The sequence below is a fragment of the Stylophora pistillata genome, chromosome 2, assembly GCF_964205215.1.
Source record: "Stylophora pistillata chromosome 2, jaStyPist1.2, whole genome shotgun sequence".
In the NCBI taxonomy this organism is placed as follows: Eukaryota; Metazoa; Cnidaria; class Anthozoa; order Scleractinia; family Pocilloporidae; genus Stylophora; species Stylophora pistillata.
Window position 1 is genome coordinate 18,929,205 of NC_142520.1, and position 21,649 is coordinate 18,950,853.

The 21,649-nt window shown below is 38.0% G+C and overlaps 1 protein-coding gene and 1 non-coding gene across 5 annotated transcripts in view; both read right to left on the reverse strand.

Annotated features, from left to right (window-relative positions):
- Positions 1-21,649, reverse strand: part of LOC111339894 (uncharacterized) — a 449,109-nt gene that overhangs the window by 383,470 nt on the left and 43,990 nt on the right. The gene's annotated exons all lie outside the window — the stretch shown is intronic.
- LOC111319596 (uncharacterized) lies at positions 2,442-18,657 on the reverse strand. Of its 4 annotated transcripts, XM_088747949.1 has the most exons (15): positions 18,451-18,657; positions 15,756-16,018; positions 14,958-15,072; positions 14,461-14,586; positions 12,821-12,946; positions 12,391-12,513; positions 12,022-12,144; positions 11,402-11,527; positions 10,846-10,971; positions 9,651-9,776; positions 8,515-8,634; positions 8,059-8,184; positions 3,979-4,098; positions 3,181-3,216; positions 2,442-2,950 (listed from the first exon to the last, which is right to left on the reverse strand). In XM_088747949.1, the coding sequence occupies exons 1-15, from the start codon at positions 18,521-18,523 to the stop codon at positions 2,868-2,870; spliced, it is 1,812 nt and encodes a 603-aa protein (XP_088604075.1). In that variant the 5' UTR covers positions 18,524-18,657; the 3' UTR covers positions 2,442-2,867. The 4 variants fall into 4 exon arrangements, with proteins under 4 accessions (XP_088604075.1, XP_088604078.1, XP_088604076.1 ...); XM_088747952.1 differs by lacking the exon at positions 8,059-8,184 and having other exon boundaries at positions 9,651-9,739; XM_088747950.1 differs by lacking the exons at positions 2,442-2,950; positions 3,181-3,216 and adding an exon at positions 3,231-3,402 and having other exon boundaries at positions 9,651-9,739.

Genomic DNA, 21,649 nt, shown 5'->3' on the forward strand with positions numbered 1-21,649 from the left:
TTCCTCAAGCGATTTTTTATTCAGACTAACTAAAATACTGTACAGGAGTATGAAAATGTTATAAAGCTTGAGGTTCATAAACTTAGGAGAGAGGACCTTTCTAAGTTTATGTCGCGCACTACCATAATACTGCAGGTTACATTTTCCAATCTGAAATTAAATAACTACAAGTACTATTTTATTCAATACGAAAAATTTACTAATGAACAGTAGGAAATATTTTGGATAAAATAACATGACTATTTCTCTGTTATCTTAATCTTCCATGATTTATTTTTTCTCCATGCCTGAGTGATAAATTAAACAAGACAGTAGATAGCTTAGAGCAAAGAGTCAGCTTTCTGCGGCTGTATCATTTTTAATGGGCATGGAAATTTTTCTCTGCTAAATGCTGTTGCATGGCATCATGAGGAATAAATGAAGCTTCAAAGTGCTCAATTCAGGCATCAACCTAGGGTTTGCGATATGAATTTTTGTACATAAGCTTTTTGTTCAATTTTGGGTGGAATTTTCGAAATCATTTCACTGTCGTGCTATATGCCTGAAGGGTCAGCCCTCTAACTTGCTTGTGCAAAGACGTAGCAAAGAATTATGAGAGAGGTAATTTTACTCAAATGGCGTATGATTCCATGGTCTTCAACAGGAAAATTTAAATTTAGTGCAGCCAATGCCGCAATGTATGATCTCATATCTTGCTCACCTACCCACGCTGAGTCGAAATATTTCAAATCACTTCCCACATTCAACAATGCGCACTTTTAGTGATCTTGCACGCATCGACGGGTTCATTTCGATCAATAGCATTGACCCGGCCATGGATATTCAAAGGGCAGATAACGCTGCTACGGATGAATGACTAACCAGCCCATAATTTTTGACAAAAATTATTGCACTTTCTTACCGGATCGCGATTTCTGCTGTGGATAGCGTTATCCACTCTAAGAACAACCGGGGCCAGGACTCGTTATTTTACTCATAGCAATATATAACCTTTACAATAAGTTCACAAAATAGTGAGGCAAGAAAATCTCCAAATTAAGTAGTTTGAACTCAGCAAGGAGTGCTTAAAACGTAGCGTCAAAAGGGAGAGAGAAAGATTAAACTTAGGGAAACCGAAATTAACAGGAAACCTAGCCGATGAGAATAGGTCATTTTGGAAAGGTAGTGGGCCACGGGTAACGGGTTGTCCGTGATTGCTTTGAGTACGATAAGAATAAAGTTATTTGGCATCTTGTAGATAAGTTGTGCCCATTATTTTATTTCAAGGGGTCCTTTTTTCTTTTTTGTCTTCATGTTAAAAGAGTTGCAATTAGAAAATCGCCTTTGTGGGTTGTTTACGCGGCATATCAGTTTGGCGAATGATCAAAGAGCCAACACGAGACTTTTCATGGTTTTACTGGACGAATAAAGCTTAAAGATCTCATCTAAAAAGCAATGATCAATTTTCCCGCTTTTTATATCTAATGAGATTGTCTTCAGCTGGTTATTAAAAGGGAACATCCAGCCCTTCAAGTCATACGACTACCCTATACTGATTTGAGCGACTAGTGGCAAAAATTCTATGGGGTGAGTTTGATCAATTTGGCACATCATTAAGGCACATCATTAAGGCACATCATTAAGGCACATCATTAAGGCACATCATTAAGGCACATCATTAAGGCACATCATTAAGGCACATCATTTAGGTAAATATCTTTACAAAACGACAAGGAAACAACCACTGCCCATTCAAGGTAAAGCCTCTCACATCGCTTCTCGAGCAACTGAGCAAATTTGTGAGTGAGATAAACACTTGCAAGACCCAAATGAATACAAATTGCCCCTTGAGGCTGTTAAACTAAGGGGATACTTAACAAACACATCTGTATATTTGTTTTTTTTTATTATTATTATAATTATTATTATAACAATAATTATAATAATATAAATGACTGTGCCTCTCCTAATGAATAAATAATGATGACGAAAGATTATTTTAGTTACAAAGCTTTACTCGAGGGAAAATTAATGCAGTGATTTTCGTGAGGAACGGAAATGTTCCTAGAACTTCTTCAGTGAACTTAAGACTTAACACTTTTTTTCGAGAAGGGGGAGTAAAGGAAGTTTCTCATTTGCTTTTTTATTCCCCAGACATCACTCTCTCTATCTTAACTAAGAAATGGAGTCGCCCGACGAGAAGCAAATAATCCATACGGCCAATACCATTTCCATGGCTACTGGTTTTTAAGTGACATTTTCCTTGCTACAATTGTGAATATTTTCAAAACACTCTTTGCTGTCTAATACAAAATCAGCTGACTGTTTTTTGAAATGACAAAGTATAGCGTGAATGGATGAACTTTGTACCCAGGCAATACACAGGCAATGCCTAACTGGTTTACGCAGGAGAAACGGGGCGAAGGTGGGGAGAGGGGGGGGGGGGGGGAAGGAGAGGGTAAGAGGAAGAGGAGAGAGCAGAAGTTGTGGGGTAAAAACTGCCCCACGATGTTCCAAGGTATGTCCTGCATTTGAATATCCTTGCTTTTGAATACAGTCATTTATATCCATTTTATTATTACCGTTCTGATTATTAATACCTTGTTCCTCTTTCCACTGCTAATATCTAATACGTGCGCCACGTGTTTTCGTTTTGAGCGATTCTCTTACTCGCTGCAGTTGGCGGAAAGCGCAGTTTTTACTGACAAGTGATTTAGCGACTACAGCAATCGATTTGAATGGTTGCCTGGATTTATTGCCACCACTTAATCGAAAAAATAGTTTACATCAAAATTCCGCTACACTTCTACATAATCGCGTTTAAGTTTAACCCTTTATTTCCTAAACATCTTTTACTTGGCAACCTTCATGATGACATGGCGGGTTTTTCAGCTTCCTTTGCTGCACTCACACTTAGGATTAGGCTGGGCCCAAGGACACCCACAAAACCAACACGGGCAGTAACTGATCCCTGAAATGATAGAGAGTAAAGTTAGATAACCAAGGAAATTGAGGCTATGACAGTTATTAACCTAGGCCGATTGTTTATTTTCGAATACGGGACCGGTTAATTTATACGAACCATTGATGTTTTCTGATAAATTAGTTTTGTTTTTTCTTTCGAACACCACTTTTGAATTTGTGCAATTTACTCAAGTAATTGCGACGGAGTCGCCTTATCTGTAAAAGTATCGCACATACGTTTCTCCATGGCTGTGTCCTCTTTCAACGCTTCACCTAAGGACATTAATAATGACAGACTAGATAAATACGTAGGTGCGTTCTCAAAGATGGTCTCAGATCACAGACTCCACAGAGCAAAAATAGCAATTCAAATCGACGATCCTTTGCCATGGATTACGCTATATTTGAAACAGACTAGAGGAAATGACTAGCCTCGAAAATCCAACATTGCTGACATTGCTGCAAGTAAGCAGACAAACAGCTTTAGAATTATTTTTATGCTAGAAGTACAGCTTAATCTCTACTCAACTTGTTTCGAGTCGGAGCTAGGGAATACTCTGACTCGTATTTGTTGTTTTTTGGATTTTTCTGGAAATCCCATACATTTCCTTACACGATTTCGCCGCCATTAACTCCTCAATACGCACGCGCGTCCGGAATTTTGACAAAAAATTCTGGCAATGAGTAACAAGGTAATTTTGTCTTATCAACCGAATTGATTATGTAAATTGGCCACCGTGAGGACTTTAAAAGCTGACATTTCGAGCTGATAAAGAAATCTGAGACCACAGGGTGCTCTTAAGAAAAAAAGGAGTTTCTAACCTTACTCCTAATGGTGGTCGGTTCAACGAACTTGTTCTGACTACTAAGACAAAAAGCCATAGGATGTATTTTTTTTAAACCATGCCATGTCAGGAACTCAGTACATGAGTTTGCAACCGACAAGCATTAGACTGTTCAGGGGTGTTCTTGAGGAGAAAGGAATACTGATGGATTATATCTGTTTTGATAAGATCGTGGTCTGCAGGATTTTACCTTCACATTGATATCCATTCCCGCTGAATCCAGGATTACAAGAGCAGTTGTAAGATCCCTCAGTATTTCTACAGTTGGCATTCTCGCTACAATTGTGGTTTTGAACACACTCGTTGATGTCTGAAATGAAATCAGCGGATTGGTAAAAGAAATGGCAAAGCAGGGAAAGTGTTTTAATATTCAGCCAACAGGTACAAATTGTTAAACTTACTCCTCATAATATTAAAGAAAATAATAATAATAGTAATAATAATAATAATAATAATAATAATGATAATACTACTTATAATAATAACAATAATAACAATAATAATCTATCTGGATGTAGTGCATTGGCACAGACTAAGTACCTACAGAGTTACAACAATGCTCTCAAGATCTTATTCTTTGAAGTGCTTAGATCTTTGGAGTAATGATTACTTAAGTTGAACCGTGGTTCCCACAAGTCACACCCAAGCCCTTGTATGAAAATGAGCATGCGACCACCTTCTGAGACATCCCATTATTCGCTGACACAACTCAAGTGAAAGCTAATCGAATCACAGTCATTGACAAGACCAGCAAGCAAGTCAGAGTGATTGAAATGAGCTGTCCATGGCTGGAGAACAGTGAGTCTAAAGATTTTGAGAAGACAACGAAGTACATTCAACTGAGACTAGAGCTGACGAACCGATACCCTGAGTACAAAGTCAATCAGTATAACATCATGGGGGATGACCTTGGGTGCTGCTCGAAAAAGGTTGAGAGAAATATTAAAGAGCTTGTAGGAGATAAGTGTGAATCAATTATGCACCAAATGCAAAAGGCAACCCTGTCTAGTTCATAACACATCGCCAGAATGTTCAAGCTGAGCGTTCAGACATCTTTAGGAATTTTGGACACCCATTTTGAGAGAAACTTTATCTTGTATTACATATCTTAGGGTTCCCATAAGAAAATGGACAGCTATATGAACGCTGTTTTTCAACTTATGAACAGTTTTATTTTGTAATTAAGACGTCCATAAAGCCTTTAGGATTTAATTGAGTTATTTATATTGTAAGAAATAGACAACTTTTTCGAGAGACATGTTTCGGCATGCTTATGCCATTCTCAATCAATGAGTAACTGAACTTGAGTAATTATATAGCATACAAGTAGATGAATAAAATGTTTACAGTATGATGTAATAAAAAAGAGGGATCACATTTTTTTCCTGGGCAACCGAGCTCGATATGCATTTGTCGTACTCGATTACCATTCCTGCTCGATTAGTTGCCCAGGAACAAAATGTGATCCCAAAAGAGGGTACTAATTACAACCCGCACAAGAAATTTGGCAAACTACCATGGATTATAGAGCATCAGGAGTACGATCTTTAACACAGAACATGTTTTTAAATGCTCTAAAATCCATGGTAGTTTACCAGTTTTCTTGTGCGGGTTGTAATTCCCGTTATATTGGCGAAACTAGTCGCCACTTCTTTACTAGGATAAAGGAGCACACGGAAGCGATAAAATAATTACCAATAACAATAACGTATGATGCACGATCCTCGCAGTAGAGAGCGCTATTTATGCAATAGCGAAAATGAAAAAAATCAGGCCTATACGGGATTCGAACCACTGACATCTGCGATTTTCTTTTTCTTTTGTGGTGGTTGCTTGCTTTTCTTTTTTTGCTTACATAATTGTGTAATTGTTGTCATAAGTTTTTAGTCGGGAAAGAAAGCCAACTGTGTTTTTAGCACAACAGAGCCACGAGAGTCGTTCCTATTTTCTTTGTTTTGACTATCCTCTGCCTCTTTTTGCATTTCAATTGCCGACATTGTCCAAGAATAACAAATTTAGTTCTAATTCAAGTTTTTTCTTGCGCAGGATCAATGCAGAAAGTCCCGAGCGAGTAAGATGGGCCCATTTTGTCCACTGGGTAGCCAATCAGAACACAGGATTCTCTTCATCTTGCCCACGGGCGCTGCGAGCGATTCAATAAAAGAGCATAATATTTAAAATAATATCAGGTTCCCATTTAAAGTGCCCATGAGACGAAAATTGACCATTTTATTTTGGGCTAATTCTTTTACAGAATGTTGAATTGGGTCAAGTTAAATCCCTTTTTGCCATTAAAAACTCAAAAAGAACCTTCGATGACCAATTTGTACCGCTTCAAAGTCGCATAAAAATCGTCCGCCATTGCTGAAAACATGTTCCAGCCGTACAGCAGGAAACGTCATCATGACGTCAAAGGCTCAACAGACTTATGCTTTGCTTTGTCGCAACTCTCTTTGTTCGCTGCAAAGAGAATCACACATAGTACATTTTTGAGAACTGTTTCGTTGTCAGTCGGGAAATGTCGACTTTGTCTGACGATGAATCGTCCCAGAAATTATCTGAACCTTCTGGGGATAGTTTTGCACCGGCAAACGATGAATTTTGCCATGCGAAGAAAGATAAATAAAGAACGGCACGGACTCCACATTTGGCTTTTGTGGTCACATCGCTTTATCGCCTTCGAATTGTATTTTTACTTGTTGTGAGGGATTTTCCTTTTTTGTTAGAAATGATCGAGAGATATATAAAAATTGTTTTCGGCAGTGGCTGATTGTGTATCAAGGCGGATATTGGGGGTTTTGTGAAAGCCATTTGTAGCCATTGATGTGTTTGCCCGATGCATTTGGACAATGATCTCATTGACCCTTTCCAGCGTGTTTTTTACTATCGGTGCCTTGAGAGGTTTGAAGTGAACTCTGTTGTTAAGTTGCACTTTGGCCTTATGTTTTTTTCTGTCTTATTCATGATGACTGTGTTGTGTTGCTTTGGTGAGGTTTAATTATGACAATTTTGCAAGTAGCTCTGAAGGGCGGGAGAAGACTGAACCGGTTGCATTCAGTTTGCTATGAAACGGTAGTGGTTCTTTGTTTTGTCCGTGAAAGGTGTAACGGAGGCGCTTTGGTCTTGCGAATAAATCTGGCAAAACTTGGCCTGATTTCACATTCATTTGTCACGGGTGTTGGGATGAATTTAGGACCCTTTGATAGCACGCTGACTTGGCTGTCAGAGGGTTGATAGTTTGAGAGGATTTTAAAGAAATTTTCATTTTCTCAGTTTTTTGCTGCAAGCCTACATTTTAAAGCGTTTCTACACTCTATGTGTCTTCAGCTGTTTGTTCTACTTTCGCTGCTATTAAAGCTAGCTTTTGTTCAGAGTCAGAGCGCACAGTTATATTTTTCATATCTTTTGTGAAAGTAAGCCCCTTGAGGTCAGAAATCTAATTCCTCAATTCGGCTATTTTATCATTCGTATTCACAATGTTCACCGAGTACTTTCCTTTGTGTAAGGTGTTCTGCCAGAGAGTTGTTAAAGGTGGATATTTATCAGCGCATATGTAAAGATGACAAAACCCGTCGAGGTTCGTAGACTTCGCTTTCGTCGAGATCGCACAGAGGACGGTTTTTCTCTTCCCTTCTTTTCAACGGTAGGCACTGAACCCGACAGAATTCTTCGCCTAGATCCTTCAAGGTACACAGATCTCTCGAAACAGTCCTCCGAGAAGTGTTCGGAGTAGATCACAAATAATCCTGCAGGATTGTAGCTTACTCAGCGAGTTCGTACAAGTCGCAAACGTTTTTCCCGCTCTGATCTATTTCCAAGGCTCCGACACTGAGAAATACCTATAGCATGGTCTGCACGATTACTTCAGCTTTGAATTACGCATCGATGCGTCGTCATTTTTGTCTAGTTTTTGTAAGAATAGAGTAAAGCATTCTGTTATGTTTACCTGACATTTTGCCATGTTAGATTTTGGCGTTGAGCCTTTGACGTCACTTCCTCTGAGTCCTGCGATCAATTTCCTGAATATGGTCAAATAATGGCGGACGCGAAATCGTTAGTTTAACGGCCCGAAAAAAGATTATTTTGGTGCTCGGTCTAGACTGAAATTTAGCAGAGCAGGTGAACGAGACACACTAAACACGAAAATGAAAAAAACTATGTACGAATATTTTGATCTCAGGGGCACTTTAAGGTAGCCTTGTCAGGACCAGCTCTATAGGTTTTTTGCGCTGATATGACAAAGCATCATGTTCTAAATACTATTTAGTACCTGTGCATTTGTGTCCGTCAGCACTGAATCCTTTTTTACAAATGCACTTAAATAATCCCTTTGTATTGTTACAAGTGGCAGTTGTATTGGTGCAGTTGTGGCTGTTTTGAAAACACTCGTCAATGTCTGAAATTAATCTGCAGTCCATATCAATTATGCTGATAAAGAATAACAATTAGAAGGGGCTGAAAACTGGGCTTCCAATCTGAAAACCACACTGGTTGCTCTTAAGAGAAGAAATCTAACATCACTCTCAAATATAATGCAACGGAGGCTGGGCTCAAACTCTTTCTGACAAAGCCATAAATTGTAGTTTTCTTAAGCCACAGCTTCTCAGGAACTCAGTACATGATTGTGCAATCGGAAAGCAATATAACAGTCTGTGGTATTCTTAAGGAGTAAGGAATACCGATGGACTGTATGTGTTTCATGAGATCGCGTTGTGCAGGATTTTACCTTCGCATCCATGTCCATCCCCGCTAAATCCAGGATTACAAGAGCAGTCGTAAGATCCCTCGGTATTTGTGCAGTTGGCGTTCTTGCTACAATTGTGGTTTTGAACACACTCGTTAATGTCTGAAATGAATTATCAGACTGTCAAAAGAAATGACAAAGCAATGACAATAACAATAATAATAATAATCGAACAACAACAAACATATGAAACATATGAGTGAACTGCGGTTATGAGACGTATATAAGAACGATCCTTCGCAGTAAAGCACTATTTGAGCAATAGTGGAGATCAGACCTGAAAAAAAATTTTTTTTTTTTTCAGGTCTGATCTCCACTATTGCTCAAATAGTGCTTTACTGCGAAGGATCGTTCTTATATACGAATAATAATAATGATGATAATAGTAATAATAATAATAATAATAATAACAAGAATGATAATAAGAGTTATGATAATGATAATGAAGAAAAGAAACCGTTACAATTCAAATACTGCCTCGCAAGAATCCATAAATTTGCATTAATTTTAAACGTTCCTATATAGCTAAAGCAAACTAAGGGTTCACTATATAGTTAAAAATGATAATGGTCCTGTTGCTAATGATAACAATAACGGAAATAACAATAATAATAATAATAATAATAATAATAATAGTAATAATGATAATTACACCAATAGTAATAAAAATATAGAAAGAGGGAAAAACAAAAAACAAAAAAACATAAAAAAAAAGGAAAAAAAATTTGTTCCCACTCTTTTCCTTGATACCACAATATCACATCTCCGTCAAGTTTTTTGCTTTTTATGCAGGGAGGTTGGTAAGTTGAAGTCTTTAAAATGTAGCAAATAATAATAATAATAATAATAATAATAATGATAATGATTATAATAACAATGATGATGATTATGATGATGATAATGATGATAGTGACAATACCAATACTAATAACAATACAAAAAAATTAAAGATAATTAAAAAACAAAAAAACAAAAAACAAAACAAAAACAAAAAATAGAGCTTGTCTTCTTTTCCTTGATACCACAATATCGAATCTTCGTCAAGGATTTCGCTTTTTAGCCAGGGAGTTGGCAAGTTTATGTCTGAAAAATCTCGTGCTCTGAATAATGTGACATACCTGTGCAGTTGTATCCATTACCTCTGAAACCAGGATTACAAGAACAGTTGAATGATCCCTTGCTGTTGGTACAAGTGGCGTTGTTCTTGCTACAATTGTGGATATTTTCGGAACACTCGTCGATGTCTTCAATAGAGTCAACAGGCCGTGCCCATAATTATAATAATTTTAACGCGGCTGTAACGCTGGTAGGAGGGGTGAGGTGCAAAGAGGAAAGGAGACTTTAAAGTGGCTGAACACAGTCTTCGCGCGCGCTTTTGCAGATGCAACTCAGAGCGCGCGCAAGGATTGCAAAAAAGAAACATGCCGTCAATAGAGCGGTCGTTTTATTTACTCAACACATATCCCCACAATCTGTGCTATTTTTATAGTTGACGCAGTGTATTGAGGGCTTTATTCTCTTATTACAAAGACATGTTAGAAAAATTGACGGGACAAAGAACCCTCAGCTTTTTCGTCGTTAGCGAGAAAATCCAGTTAAATGCAACGCATGCGTAGTAATTAAAAAAATAGCGATTGAATGGAAAATTGCTTTCTCGGAAATATGTCTATTTCTTAAGAAGCACTCATTGCAATTTCACGAAATTTGGCCCAAAAATACTTTAGGAAATATGTAACTGTAGTATCGAAAAAAATAGATTTTTAACGAAGGAAATTCTAGATAATTGAGTGAACCTTCAACAAGGGATGATTAAAGATCTCTCTGTTAAACTGTTAGCAAAATGGTGTGAACTTGTGAGTATCGTTACAAGCTCGTTGCATGCAAATAATAAAGACAAACTAATGACTAAATTTTCTCCAAATGAAAAAATTCCATTTTAAAGGCCTGTTTATATTTATTCCTGTCGCCATGACAAAGGTGCATACGTCAGCTTAACTATCAAAAAAACAAAGTTTGTGTTGTTAACTTGTTTGCTGCCAGTTTTAGCGACCGAGAGATCAAGGGAGTTAGAGAAAATGGTGAAAGAAACACAGGTATCAAAAACTATGTTCAGCCACCTTAAGCATATTATGCTTTGAATATATTGCAAACTTTGATGGTAAAAGTGAAAATTGATAATCATTTTGAACGCAACTTCGAATGATAGACATCGCGATTAAGGCTTTTAAGTTTCAAAAGATACATTGTAATTCTCAGATGCAGATCCGAACGTTTTTTTACGCAAAATATCGCGTTCTAGATAATATGAAATACCTGAGCAGTTATAACCATCCCCTCTGAAACCAGTATTACAAGAGCAATTAAACGATCCCTTGCTATTAGTACAAGTGGCGTTGCTCTTGCTACAATTGTGGATATTTTCGGCACACTCGTCGATGTCTAAAATGAAGCCAACAACTAATATTCAATATTGTGACAAACTATAACAATGGGAAACTGAGAGGAGAGAGGATATCACTATAAAAGCTGAGGGAAAATTTCTGCTTTTCAGAATTTCATAGTTGCAGCTCAAGCTCATCTTAGTTCCACAAACAGACAAGTCAGAGAGGTGAGTCCCTGATCATTAATTTTATCGCAAAAGCACACGAGGATTGAATAAAACCTTTTAAAGCTGTCCATGGATTTTCAGAGTTTTTATGATTTTCTGCGTTGATTAAAATCATTCAGTCATCCACTCAGCAATTATTCTACCGGAGCATCACCTTCCGAATCATATCATGCTACCATTTATAGTGCTTTAATCCGGCCAGTTCTAAAGGTTTTTTCGCGCTGATTCGAACAGCATCATGTTCTGAATACTGTTTAGTACCTGTGCAGCTGTACCCGTCACCACTGAATCCTGGTTTACAAATACACTTGAAAGATCCTTTTGTATTATTACAAGTGGCAGTTAGATTGCTGCAGTTGTGGCTGTTTTGAGAACACTCGTCAATGCCTGAAATTAAATCAGCAGTCCTTGTCAATTACAGTACTAAAGAATTACAAAGAGGAGGGTATCAGTATTGGGGCTTCCATTGGAAAAAAAAAAACAAACAAACAAACAATCAAACACAAGGCAATGTAAGGAAAAGAGACTTTTAACCTCACTTCCAGTGTGAGAGGTGTAGTGGCCTCATGGTAGGTGTGCTCGACTCTGACTCTCATGGTGCCTTTCTTCACCCAGGTGTTTAAAAGGGTACCGGCGAATTCAATGCTGGGGGGTAACCCTACGAGGTAACCCTGCATCCTATCCATGGGGTAGTAGTAGTACTCATGGTCGCTTCATGCTACAGAAATCGGAGTTAATTGCAGGTTTGATGGGCCATTTGGCTCGTAAACAGACTTTACCTTACCAATGGGGGGTGGCTCAAACTTATTTTTACGCCAAAGAAGAAGACATAAAATGTACTTATCTTATATTATGTCATGTCATGCTCTGCTGGATTATACCTTGGCATTTATGTCCATCTCCGCCGTATCCAGGATTACAAGAGCAGTTGTAGGATCCCTCGGTGTTTGCACAGTTTGCGTTCTTGCTGCAGTTGTGGGTTTTTTTAACACACTCGTCGATGTCTGAAATAAATCGACGGACTATAACCATAATTGTTATCTTCAAAAGAAGGAGATGGGTGGGGGAGGGGTATTGCTAATATGCAAAGGAAAACTGACTCTGCCTCATGTTAATCCAGATCTGCAAGAAGAAAGGCTTAATATCTGAAATCTGATACTCGAAGTACCATAGAATTAGGATTTTAAAACGCGAATTCCTACCATAGGTTAGCTAGGATTATGCATCATGCTCTGAACAATGGTCATTACCTGTGCAATTGTCTATATCCCCGCTGAATCCAGGATTACAAGAGCAGTTGTAAGATCCCTCGGTATTTGTACAGTGGGAGTTCTTGCTGCAGTTGTTGGTATTTGTAACACACTCGTCGATGTCTGAAATAAAGTCAATGGATCATGCCCATGATCGCTTTCATCTCTAGCAAAGAGTGGAAATGAAATCAACGAACCATACCTATGATTGTTATCATCAAAAGGAGAGGGGATGGGGAAGGGGGGGGGGTTGTTAATTTGCAAAGGAAAACCAACTCTGCTGCATGTTAATCCAGCTCTGATGGAGGAACGGCTGAATTATCCTAAATACGATACTCAAATTACCTTATAATTAGTATTATAAAACGCATAATTCTACCATAAATTAGACTGGTCGACTATGCATCATGCTCTGAACAATGTTCATTACCTGTACAATTGTCGATATCCCCGCTGAATCCAGGATTACAAATGCACTTGAACGATCCTTTGGTATTTTTACAAGTAGTATTTTTATCACTGCAGCTGTGGGTATTCATAACACACTCGTTGATGTCTGAAATAGAATCGACAGAACTATGACCAAATACTAAAGAATCAATGTGGTACGAGGGGTGGTGATGTAAAGTGTTATGCAATTTCTCATTAGAGGCGTGTGATGAATGCGGATAGGAGAGTTCAAGTCCATTGCAATAATTTTCCACTGAAATAGGTCTTGATGAAAGTGGCTTGGGCTCTTAATAATATGGTAATGGTAATGGTTTGTTAGATATGAATTCGGCACTAAAATGAAATACTTCATATTTACAAGAAATTACAAAAAATATTTACAAATTAGATGAGACTGTATAGATAAAAATTTTGCCGGGGGACTGGGTTACCGGCTCACAAGATTCTATTAACAAATTATTACAAGTGTGATATAAGTCTATTGCGATAATTCATTAAGCTTTGACGTCATTGCGGGAAAAAAACTTATTTGAAATCGTTTTGTCCTACATTTAAAAAGAGTCAAGTTATTGCTGGAGCGCAGCTGACAGCCGTGTGCGTCTAGTCTTTTCTGTGGAATATCGATTAAAGCGGGCAAGACGGACCTCTTGCCCATTGTGATCCCGTAAAGAAAAAAAATACTGCGTGAATCAAAGTTACCGAGTTTGTGTTTTTTTAATTTTGTCAGCGATGTAGACGCAAAAAGCGGGAGGAGACAGTCAAAACAAAAAAGACACAAACGACTTTTGTGGGTTTATCGTGCTACAAGAACAATTGGTTTCCATTCCTGACTCTTAAGAAAGACAATTCATTCTTGATTCTAATAAAGCGAAATATTTTTACCATACGATAAATGCTTTACTGCCCAAGCTTGTTTGGTCAATATGGCCGGACGTTAGCCCCGTTTTATTCCGTTTTAATGGATCTCGACTTCGTCTCAGGACACAAAACGTAAAGAAATTAACCCGGCCAATCCTAGCAGTATGCAGGACGCGTGTCATATATGGACTCCGTTCACCATAGAGTCTCTGTAGCTCAGTGGTCTGAGGTTTGATTCCCCAGGCGGGCTCGCAATTTTTTCGTTGTCCTACGCTCGTAACGAGACAAAAAACATCTTTCTCTACGTCTTTACCGGGCTCGAAACGTACCACCTTTTCATTCCAATCTATTCTTGTTTTTCTTGTTGCCATGTTATCAATGAAAGTTTATTGGATCGAAAAGATTCACTCAGCAGGATTATACCTTTGCATTCATATTCATCCAATCTGAATCCAGGATTATTACAAATGTAGTTGTTCATGTAAGATCCCTTGGTATTTATACAATTGACATCATCGCTACAGTTGTAAGAATTTAAAATACAGTTTTCGATGCCCTAAATATAATCAATGGATTGTATCCATGATCGTTGTTGTCTTTAGGAAGGAGGGGAGGGGAACGAGGGGCTAATGTACAATGTAAAACCAATTCTACCGCTTGTTAATCCAGTTGTGTAGGGGGAAACTTTTGTTTCTTAGATGCGATGGTTGGAGTACGTTATAATTAGTATTATAAAACTTGTATTTCTACAATGTTCTTTACCTGTGCAATTATGTATATCCCCGGTGAATCCACGTTTACAAATGCACTTGAATGATCCCCTGGTATTTTGGCAAACGACGTTTTCATTGCTGCAGTTGTGGGTATCTGTTGCACACTCGTTGATGCCTAAATAAAGTCAAAATACTGAATGACAGAGGTCGCAGGAATTGGGGGGGGGGGGGGGGAGGAAATATGACGTGTAATGCTTTTTGTCGCCAGCGGTGTGTGAAGAAGCAAGTTAGAACAAAAGTGCGGGGCTGTGGAGAGGAAAATTCTTCACCCCACTTTTCCCGGCACGGAATGCCTGTAATAGGCTGGAGTGACATGCCAACTCGAAAACACATAATGGGGCTCGCATGAGTTCCTTTCTAAGAGCAATAAAATTGAAATTTCGTTTCATAAGTAGAGCCGATTTTGAATCTTAAACCCTCCGAAGGAATAGGCCCCCGTGTTGTAATAAACTGTACAAAGTTAATTTTAATTATTTTAAGTCTTGCCTTTTTCACAATCGTGGCCAGTGAATCCAGACACACATAAGCATCGATATCGTTTTCTTGTGAATCCCGACTGGCAGGTGCCGTGGTTTTCGCATGGAGATTGAGCACAAAAATTCTTAAAAATAAAAGGAAAAAAGGAAATGGGATGTCACAAGTAATTGCTCAATACCTTAACAGCATTATCCGACCTCTCCCTGAGAACTTAAGTAGAAAATAAAAAAAAAAAAAGAAAGAGAAAATAAAAGAAATCTGGAGGGGGCGCCTGTAGATAGGATTTAAAGAGTATAGTCACGTTCCTAAAAACAGCATTTAGGAACTCCGGTCGTAGCTCAATTGTATCTTTCTGCCAGTTCTAAGCATCCCCTGAGCCATCGGATGGATCAAATCATTGCGATTGCTTTCCAGCTTCGAAAACAATGGAATAAAACTGCCTTTTGCAGAAATGCCTTAAAATGACCACTCCAGTTATCTTTGCTCACGAGAAAAGTCTTTTTAGAAGCGTGGTTGTGCTTTCGTTAATAGGACAGTGATCAATTGTTTACTCAAGGCAGGTGAGCATGGTTCCAAAATCGATGCGACAAATTACTCGCTTATGTTAACAATGTTAGGTGTCTTCAAGGCACTCAAAGATTTTTGTTTTTGGTAATTGCTTATCTACAAATGATCCGTAACGACGTTAGCAGGTGTTTACAATTATGTAAAATAACAAATAATGGATGAAAGTATCCCCCAGCTCTCATGAATAGCTTAAAGAGAGAGAAGCGCGATTGACATTTAATTAACAGCTCGTCCATGTACCTTAGTTCCATGGTACACGTAGTTCGCTGCTTGTACCAGATCCTCATCATACTCTTTAGCCGTTGAGTTATTCAGTTCACAGTTGTGTGCTTCTGCTCCATTTTCTCCAAAATAAAAGTTAACACTAACGCAGTTATCGTCCAGGTAGCAACGACATTCGCACGTGTCCCTGTCAATCACACTGATATTTGCTATGGTGTGGTTAATGAGACGTTCTCCAACGAAGAACAGAGTCGATGGAAAGGCTAATATACGGCATTGATCTAAAAATACAAATCATTAAAAGTTAAATGGCGACAGGGGTAATGAATTTTAAAGGTCTCAGTTACTGTTAAACTCGCCTTCCAAGCGCTTGGTACTTATACTCATAGATAGATAGATAGATAGATAGATAGATACTTTATTACTCACAGAATTTATAAAGCTAAGTCACTTATTTACACATATTCATTAAGATACCAAGATCAAATTAAAAGTATTCTTTATTTTTTTTTGAGCCGAAAAGGTCTTTAGAAAAAGATTGTATGACCTCCACGAGCCAGATAAGTCTTTTCTTTCTTTTCTTTTGACCCCTGTTTCCCCAGCTTACGTCAAACAAAGTATATTTCTCTTTGTTTTTCCTGGCAATTCCTTTCTGCGGGACACCTGAAACAACTAGCTTCACAGTTGATTAGAATGATACCGAAAATTGCAGAGTGTACCTTGACGAGCCCAAACCCCGAAGATAATTCGTGCCCAGAAAACTCAATAACTTCAAATGTTCAATGATGAAAGAAGCAAGAAATTTCAATCATGAACTCCCAACTTGTGCCCAATATTTCAAATCACATTTTCCTCACCTATCTTTAAAGTTACGATGATAACGCGCGCGTGCAAATCCTGCTTAACTTCTAATGAGCCACTCTGATGGACATCTTTACGCAGGCGTGGCCGTGTATACATAACACGACGTGTGCAGTTCACTTCAGTTGGTAAGTTCCCGTCTAGCTTAGCCGAGCTCTCTTTCTCCGATTGAGGTACACTGTACATCTTTCGAAGCTCAACAAAAGTAGATATTTGCATAAAAAAACAATGATTTTTAAGCTCTGTGAATAGACGAAAATAGTTTTGGAGTTGACGTTATGTTATCCCTAAACGCAGGACGATTTATGGCCGTAGCAAGAAATCTGAGCTTTCTTACCCTTCTTTAAAATAGTACGAAATATTTGAGTGTTGTTGAATCGATTACTTGTCTTAAAAGCTTACAATTTTCAACACAAACAAACTCTCGTCGTAAATTCTAGCAAAAACTTATTAAAACATGCTAAATGCATTTCGCAGGTGATGTAACTGCGGGAAATTCGTTCGGTTTTCGCTTCCAAGCAGAAAATTTAGCACTTCCTTGTGAAAAGTTTTGGTCTTGGAATATCTCTTGGCTTCACTTCATTTAACTCTTATGCTACCCGCGTGCTCTGAAAACTTCCTGCTGCGGTACATCCATTTTATGAAATGCATGCGCCAAGCACGAACAAATTCTTAATTTTGCATTGTGATCTTTATTTTGTTTTTGTTCTGTTTTGTTGTTCTCATTATCCATATCGAATAAACTTGGTTTAGATAAAACGTGTCCATGGTGATTTAATAAAAACCCTCGGAAACCGCCATTGAAGATTAAAATCTTCCCATCGCTTCATTGTGCATCAATTTTGATTGAATTAAGAAAATGCACTACTAAAGAGTTGTTAAATAAAACTAATTTCAGTATGTTCATGGTTAGACATCCATATTATCTATCTCTTAGCCACCTGTCGAGTGAGAAGTTTTGATGTTCTCGCTCATTCGCAGTCAGCATTCCTTTTGCATTATTGGAAACATAATTGCTCTGCTTGCATTTCAACAACTTTCTCGCTGTTTTTATTAGCATTGAAAAAACTTACTCATTAGGCTTCCAAAATTGCGTAATACTGTATGTATATAACACAGGAAGGCTGCTATGACGGAGATAATATGCATCGAATACCGAGTTCTAAAATTACAAGACACTCATTTTGGTATATGTTTAACACCTGTCGGCAATATGTTTTCGAGGTGTATAAATTTTCAGTACGAAAATTTTCTTCAATTAAAAACGAATGATGTCAACTAAATATGAAACCAGCGAACAATTATCTACCCAAAGGGAGATTCTTATTCTAGAGGAGAATGTAAAAAGAATGAAGGCAATTCTTCGACTTAATAAAATCTCCTCTTCAACTGGCTAATTGATATATCAATTCTTATTTCCTTGAGTCCAGGCCTAACTTTAGGCTCTTCCTTCAGTTCGTGCAAGCACTAAAATAAAGGACTTGTGAAAATATATTCATTAATTTTAGATGACGTTGATAAAACTTTAGTGGACCTTTATATGAGTGTCTGAAAAGAATTCAGTAATTGCAGATGTTGTTCGGTTATAACTAAAAAACTTTGCAAGCACACTTCACAAATTGTGAAAAAGAATCTAGAATAGTTTTGAATGAACAAAAGATAACAGCACATTAAAATGGACGATGAGTTTCATTACCCATTTTGTTAGTTAGGCCTCTATATACGAGAATTTAGTCCTCGAAAATATGCGTTTCCTTTTTTTTTTTTTTTTTTTTGATATATTGCTTAGCTGAACAATTAAGAGCAGAATAATAAAGGTTTCTTATCAAAATATGCCTGCTTAAAAACATACCATCTGGGCAGGACTGAAATTGTCCGAGGGAAAGACCCACAGAGATAGGGAAGAAGAGGACAAAAACTCCCATGTCCGCGAAAAACCAGCTGAAAAGAAATCCTTTCGATGTTTTGGAGCCGTTGAGCAAACCGAAGAGCTTAAAAGGAGTTTGTTGACTGAGCTGTACCACCAATTAAGGTTACACTCCCTAGAAACGTGTTAGCCAATTACATGTGGTCCTGACATATGAAGGATGTTTCATCACCCGTCACAGAGACGCTGTGAGATTAATTAATGCGCGCTGAAACAGTAAACTTGGTTACTATACTCCTCAGGCAGTTATTTCCACCTTTCATTCTCTATCCGGACCAACATTCAAGGTCTTAAAACAAGTGAGAAGAATATGCTACCTTTCTAAAACGGCAAAAAATGGTTAGATACTCTAGTCTTCTCAGATAGGGACGAATAAATGGTGGTCCCGTCTCCTGCAGGATTAGGGGTAGGAGACGTTAATTTCCCATGCACGAGATTACTGTGTGATGGCTGTCCTCCCCTGGGGTGGTTGCTGGGTGGGAATTGGCCCGAAAATCCCTCATGGGGAGTGGTAATTAACATATGTATGTATCCCTAGGGAATCGTCGTGTACCTGTTTTAGTAATTATAAGCAGCATCAAATGAGAAAAAAAAATTTCAGTTACACTGTGAAAATGCAAGCGCATAAAAAAGCCTAAATATTCAAATTGATGTCTCTGTGGCACTCTGACCAAATTTCCTGAGAATTTTTAGAACAAAATTTTAGAGATCATAGGCTCAATGAGGCATAGTCTTTAGTTAAGTGTCGCTCTCACTGAGGGTTTTTTTCTTCGGCCCGATTGCACCTGCAGTTTAATTATTCTTTTCTCCAATCTTGTGAGTTTGTTCATATGCAAATTAAAGTCGAGGAGAGGTTCTCCTCTGACTCCAAGTGAAGTTTCCATGTTTTGTTTGTTTGAGAAATGTTTGTTTGTTTTTGTTTGTGAAATGACTAAGTACATCTTTTAACATGTAGCAAGAGAGAATTTCGTGAGCGCGCTCGACACTTTCGATCGCTGTCCACGCGGGTGGTCTAGCCAGAAATCAGTTGTAGCTTGTGGCGACACAAGAAAAGGAGGATTGGAGAACAACCAAACTATGAATGTTGAATATTGCCCTAAGCAATTTTCATGAGGAAAGAAAAAAAGGAAAAACTTTCTCTCGACGAGAAGTCGTACATTACCCAACCGATATATGGAGAGTGCACTGTCAAATGCCCCAACCCAACGATTGCGTATGACAAATTTTAAACCGGAAGTTTCCGCATCTTTTCTTTAAAAATGAATAAAGGATGATAGTTTCTAAAGAAACTGTTTGGGGCTGCGTCGGTGGGGGTAACGAGATAATTTGAATATATCAACAAAGTTGAAATGGTAAATTGGCCACCGTTACGATTATAAGAGCTGACGTTTCGAGCGTTAGCCCTTCGTCGGAGCGAATAGAGGAATTATGGGTTGTGTGTGCTTTTAAAGGCAGAAAATGGAGCTACGCTATTGGTGGGAACAATTTCTTGAGAAAACTGGTTTAGACGACAATATCTACCACAAGAAAACTCAACTTGTTCAAATTAAAACTTTTGGATATTTATTGAATAGTTTTAAAAAGGTCTTTGAAACTGCTATAGATATTCCTTTCGCTTTATTGTGCATTAACAATTATTGAATTATAAAACTCTACGTGGAAGGTTGTTTTATGCAACTACGTACGCGCGATGATGGTAAACATCGCTTTTGAATTCATGGTCATCCTATCGGATGAGCAGTTTCTATGCCTTCACCGTTTATCTGCGTTTAAAACCTGCCTAATCATTTTTTTTGTCTTATTCAGTTGGCCCACACCGTCATGATGTCGTTAAATTTTGCTAGTGCTTGTCACCTTATCCGTCAGGTTGCCCAGCAACAGTAAATATGGGAGCCTTAAGTCTCTACGAAGACAATTTTCGAAAAAATAGGCTACTTTTTGAGATCCTATAATTTAGTGTACTTTTTGCCAAATGATGCATCTTTCAATTTGCAAGATTGCACCGTTAAACATTGCTGAAGTTTTTTCATGCAAATGTTCTACGTCTTAAGTCTTATTTCTCCCTAGTTTGCAACCGACAAACTCTTCATCAGCAAATCGTTGATGAATCAATCTTGCGAAAGACATAAAACGAAACTTATAAATTCACCGCCGCAAACACTTTTTTATTATTATTGAAACAAACAAGTGCTATTCATGAAAAGCGGCACTTCGAGGAGCCTACAGTCCTGATCGAAAGCTGTTGTTCAGACAGCCTCGTAACTGAAGTTCATTTTTAATTTTTATTTTTTTTTTCAGAAAAAAAAAATGTCGTCATTAAGTCCCAAGTGCTTCATATTGATAAATAAAATACAATTTTCCACACGTATTTTCAAAGTTGCTTTACATAACAGTATTTCCCATTCTTATTATTCATATCAGTTAATCTTGTTTAAGGTGGCTCCTACCAGTTTCCTCGCGCGGGGAACAAATCACTCTTGCGTCACGCGTGACAGAAACGTGCGAAAGAAGCGCGAGAGTAAAAGACGAAAATTAAAACAAAGATGGCGGCGCGAGGATTTTTTTCTACTTATGTGAGAAGTTTACCTATGAGCTTGTATTTGATGTGTTGAGCGGCCACTGTGAATGCAGGAGATAGAAACTAAGATAACGAAGACGATTTTCGGAGAAGTAAAGGTTGCTTTACTTCACATTTTAAAGAAATATTCAACTGATATCAAATTTTGCGACGGCAAAAAAAGAAGAACTCAAGTGAAGTATAATCTACCTGAAGTGGAAGAAGACTTTGAAACTTCAAGGAAAATAATATATAGCCAGAAGTCATGTGAAGGATTTTTAAGATGAGTTCGGGAGGTTATCTTTGACGGCTGTTTAATGATTTTCTTAGCACTAAACGTCTGTAAACATGAGATCGTAGGTGCCTTCGCGAGCACACGCAATTGTCAGCGGTAGCTAAGACAGATCATGAGCAAATGTCGATCTTATAGAATCCAGATTTTTAAATGCGCGAGAAGGCGCGTGGAAATTGTTAAACTCACGAAAGCTATTGCATGGAAACAAGTCCGGTGACCCCTTCTTTTTATTGTTCCAATATGATAATAACGTCGAAAGGAATCATCAGAAA

Coding starts and splice junctions, on each gene's coding strand:
- LOC111319596 (XM_088747949.1), bottom strand. CDS start 18,523: ATGGGAGTTTTTGTCCTCTTCTTCCCTATCTCTGTGGGTCTTTCCCTC. Junction 9,777..10,845: donor GGATGGTTATAACTGCTCAG/GTATTTCATATT, acceptor ACTCTATTGAAG/ACATCGACGAGTGTTCCGAA. Junction 3,217..3,978: donor GAATGGATATCAATGTGAAG/GTAAAATCCTGC, acceptor TAATGTCCTTAG/GTGAAGCGTTGAAAGAGGAC.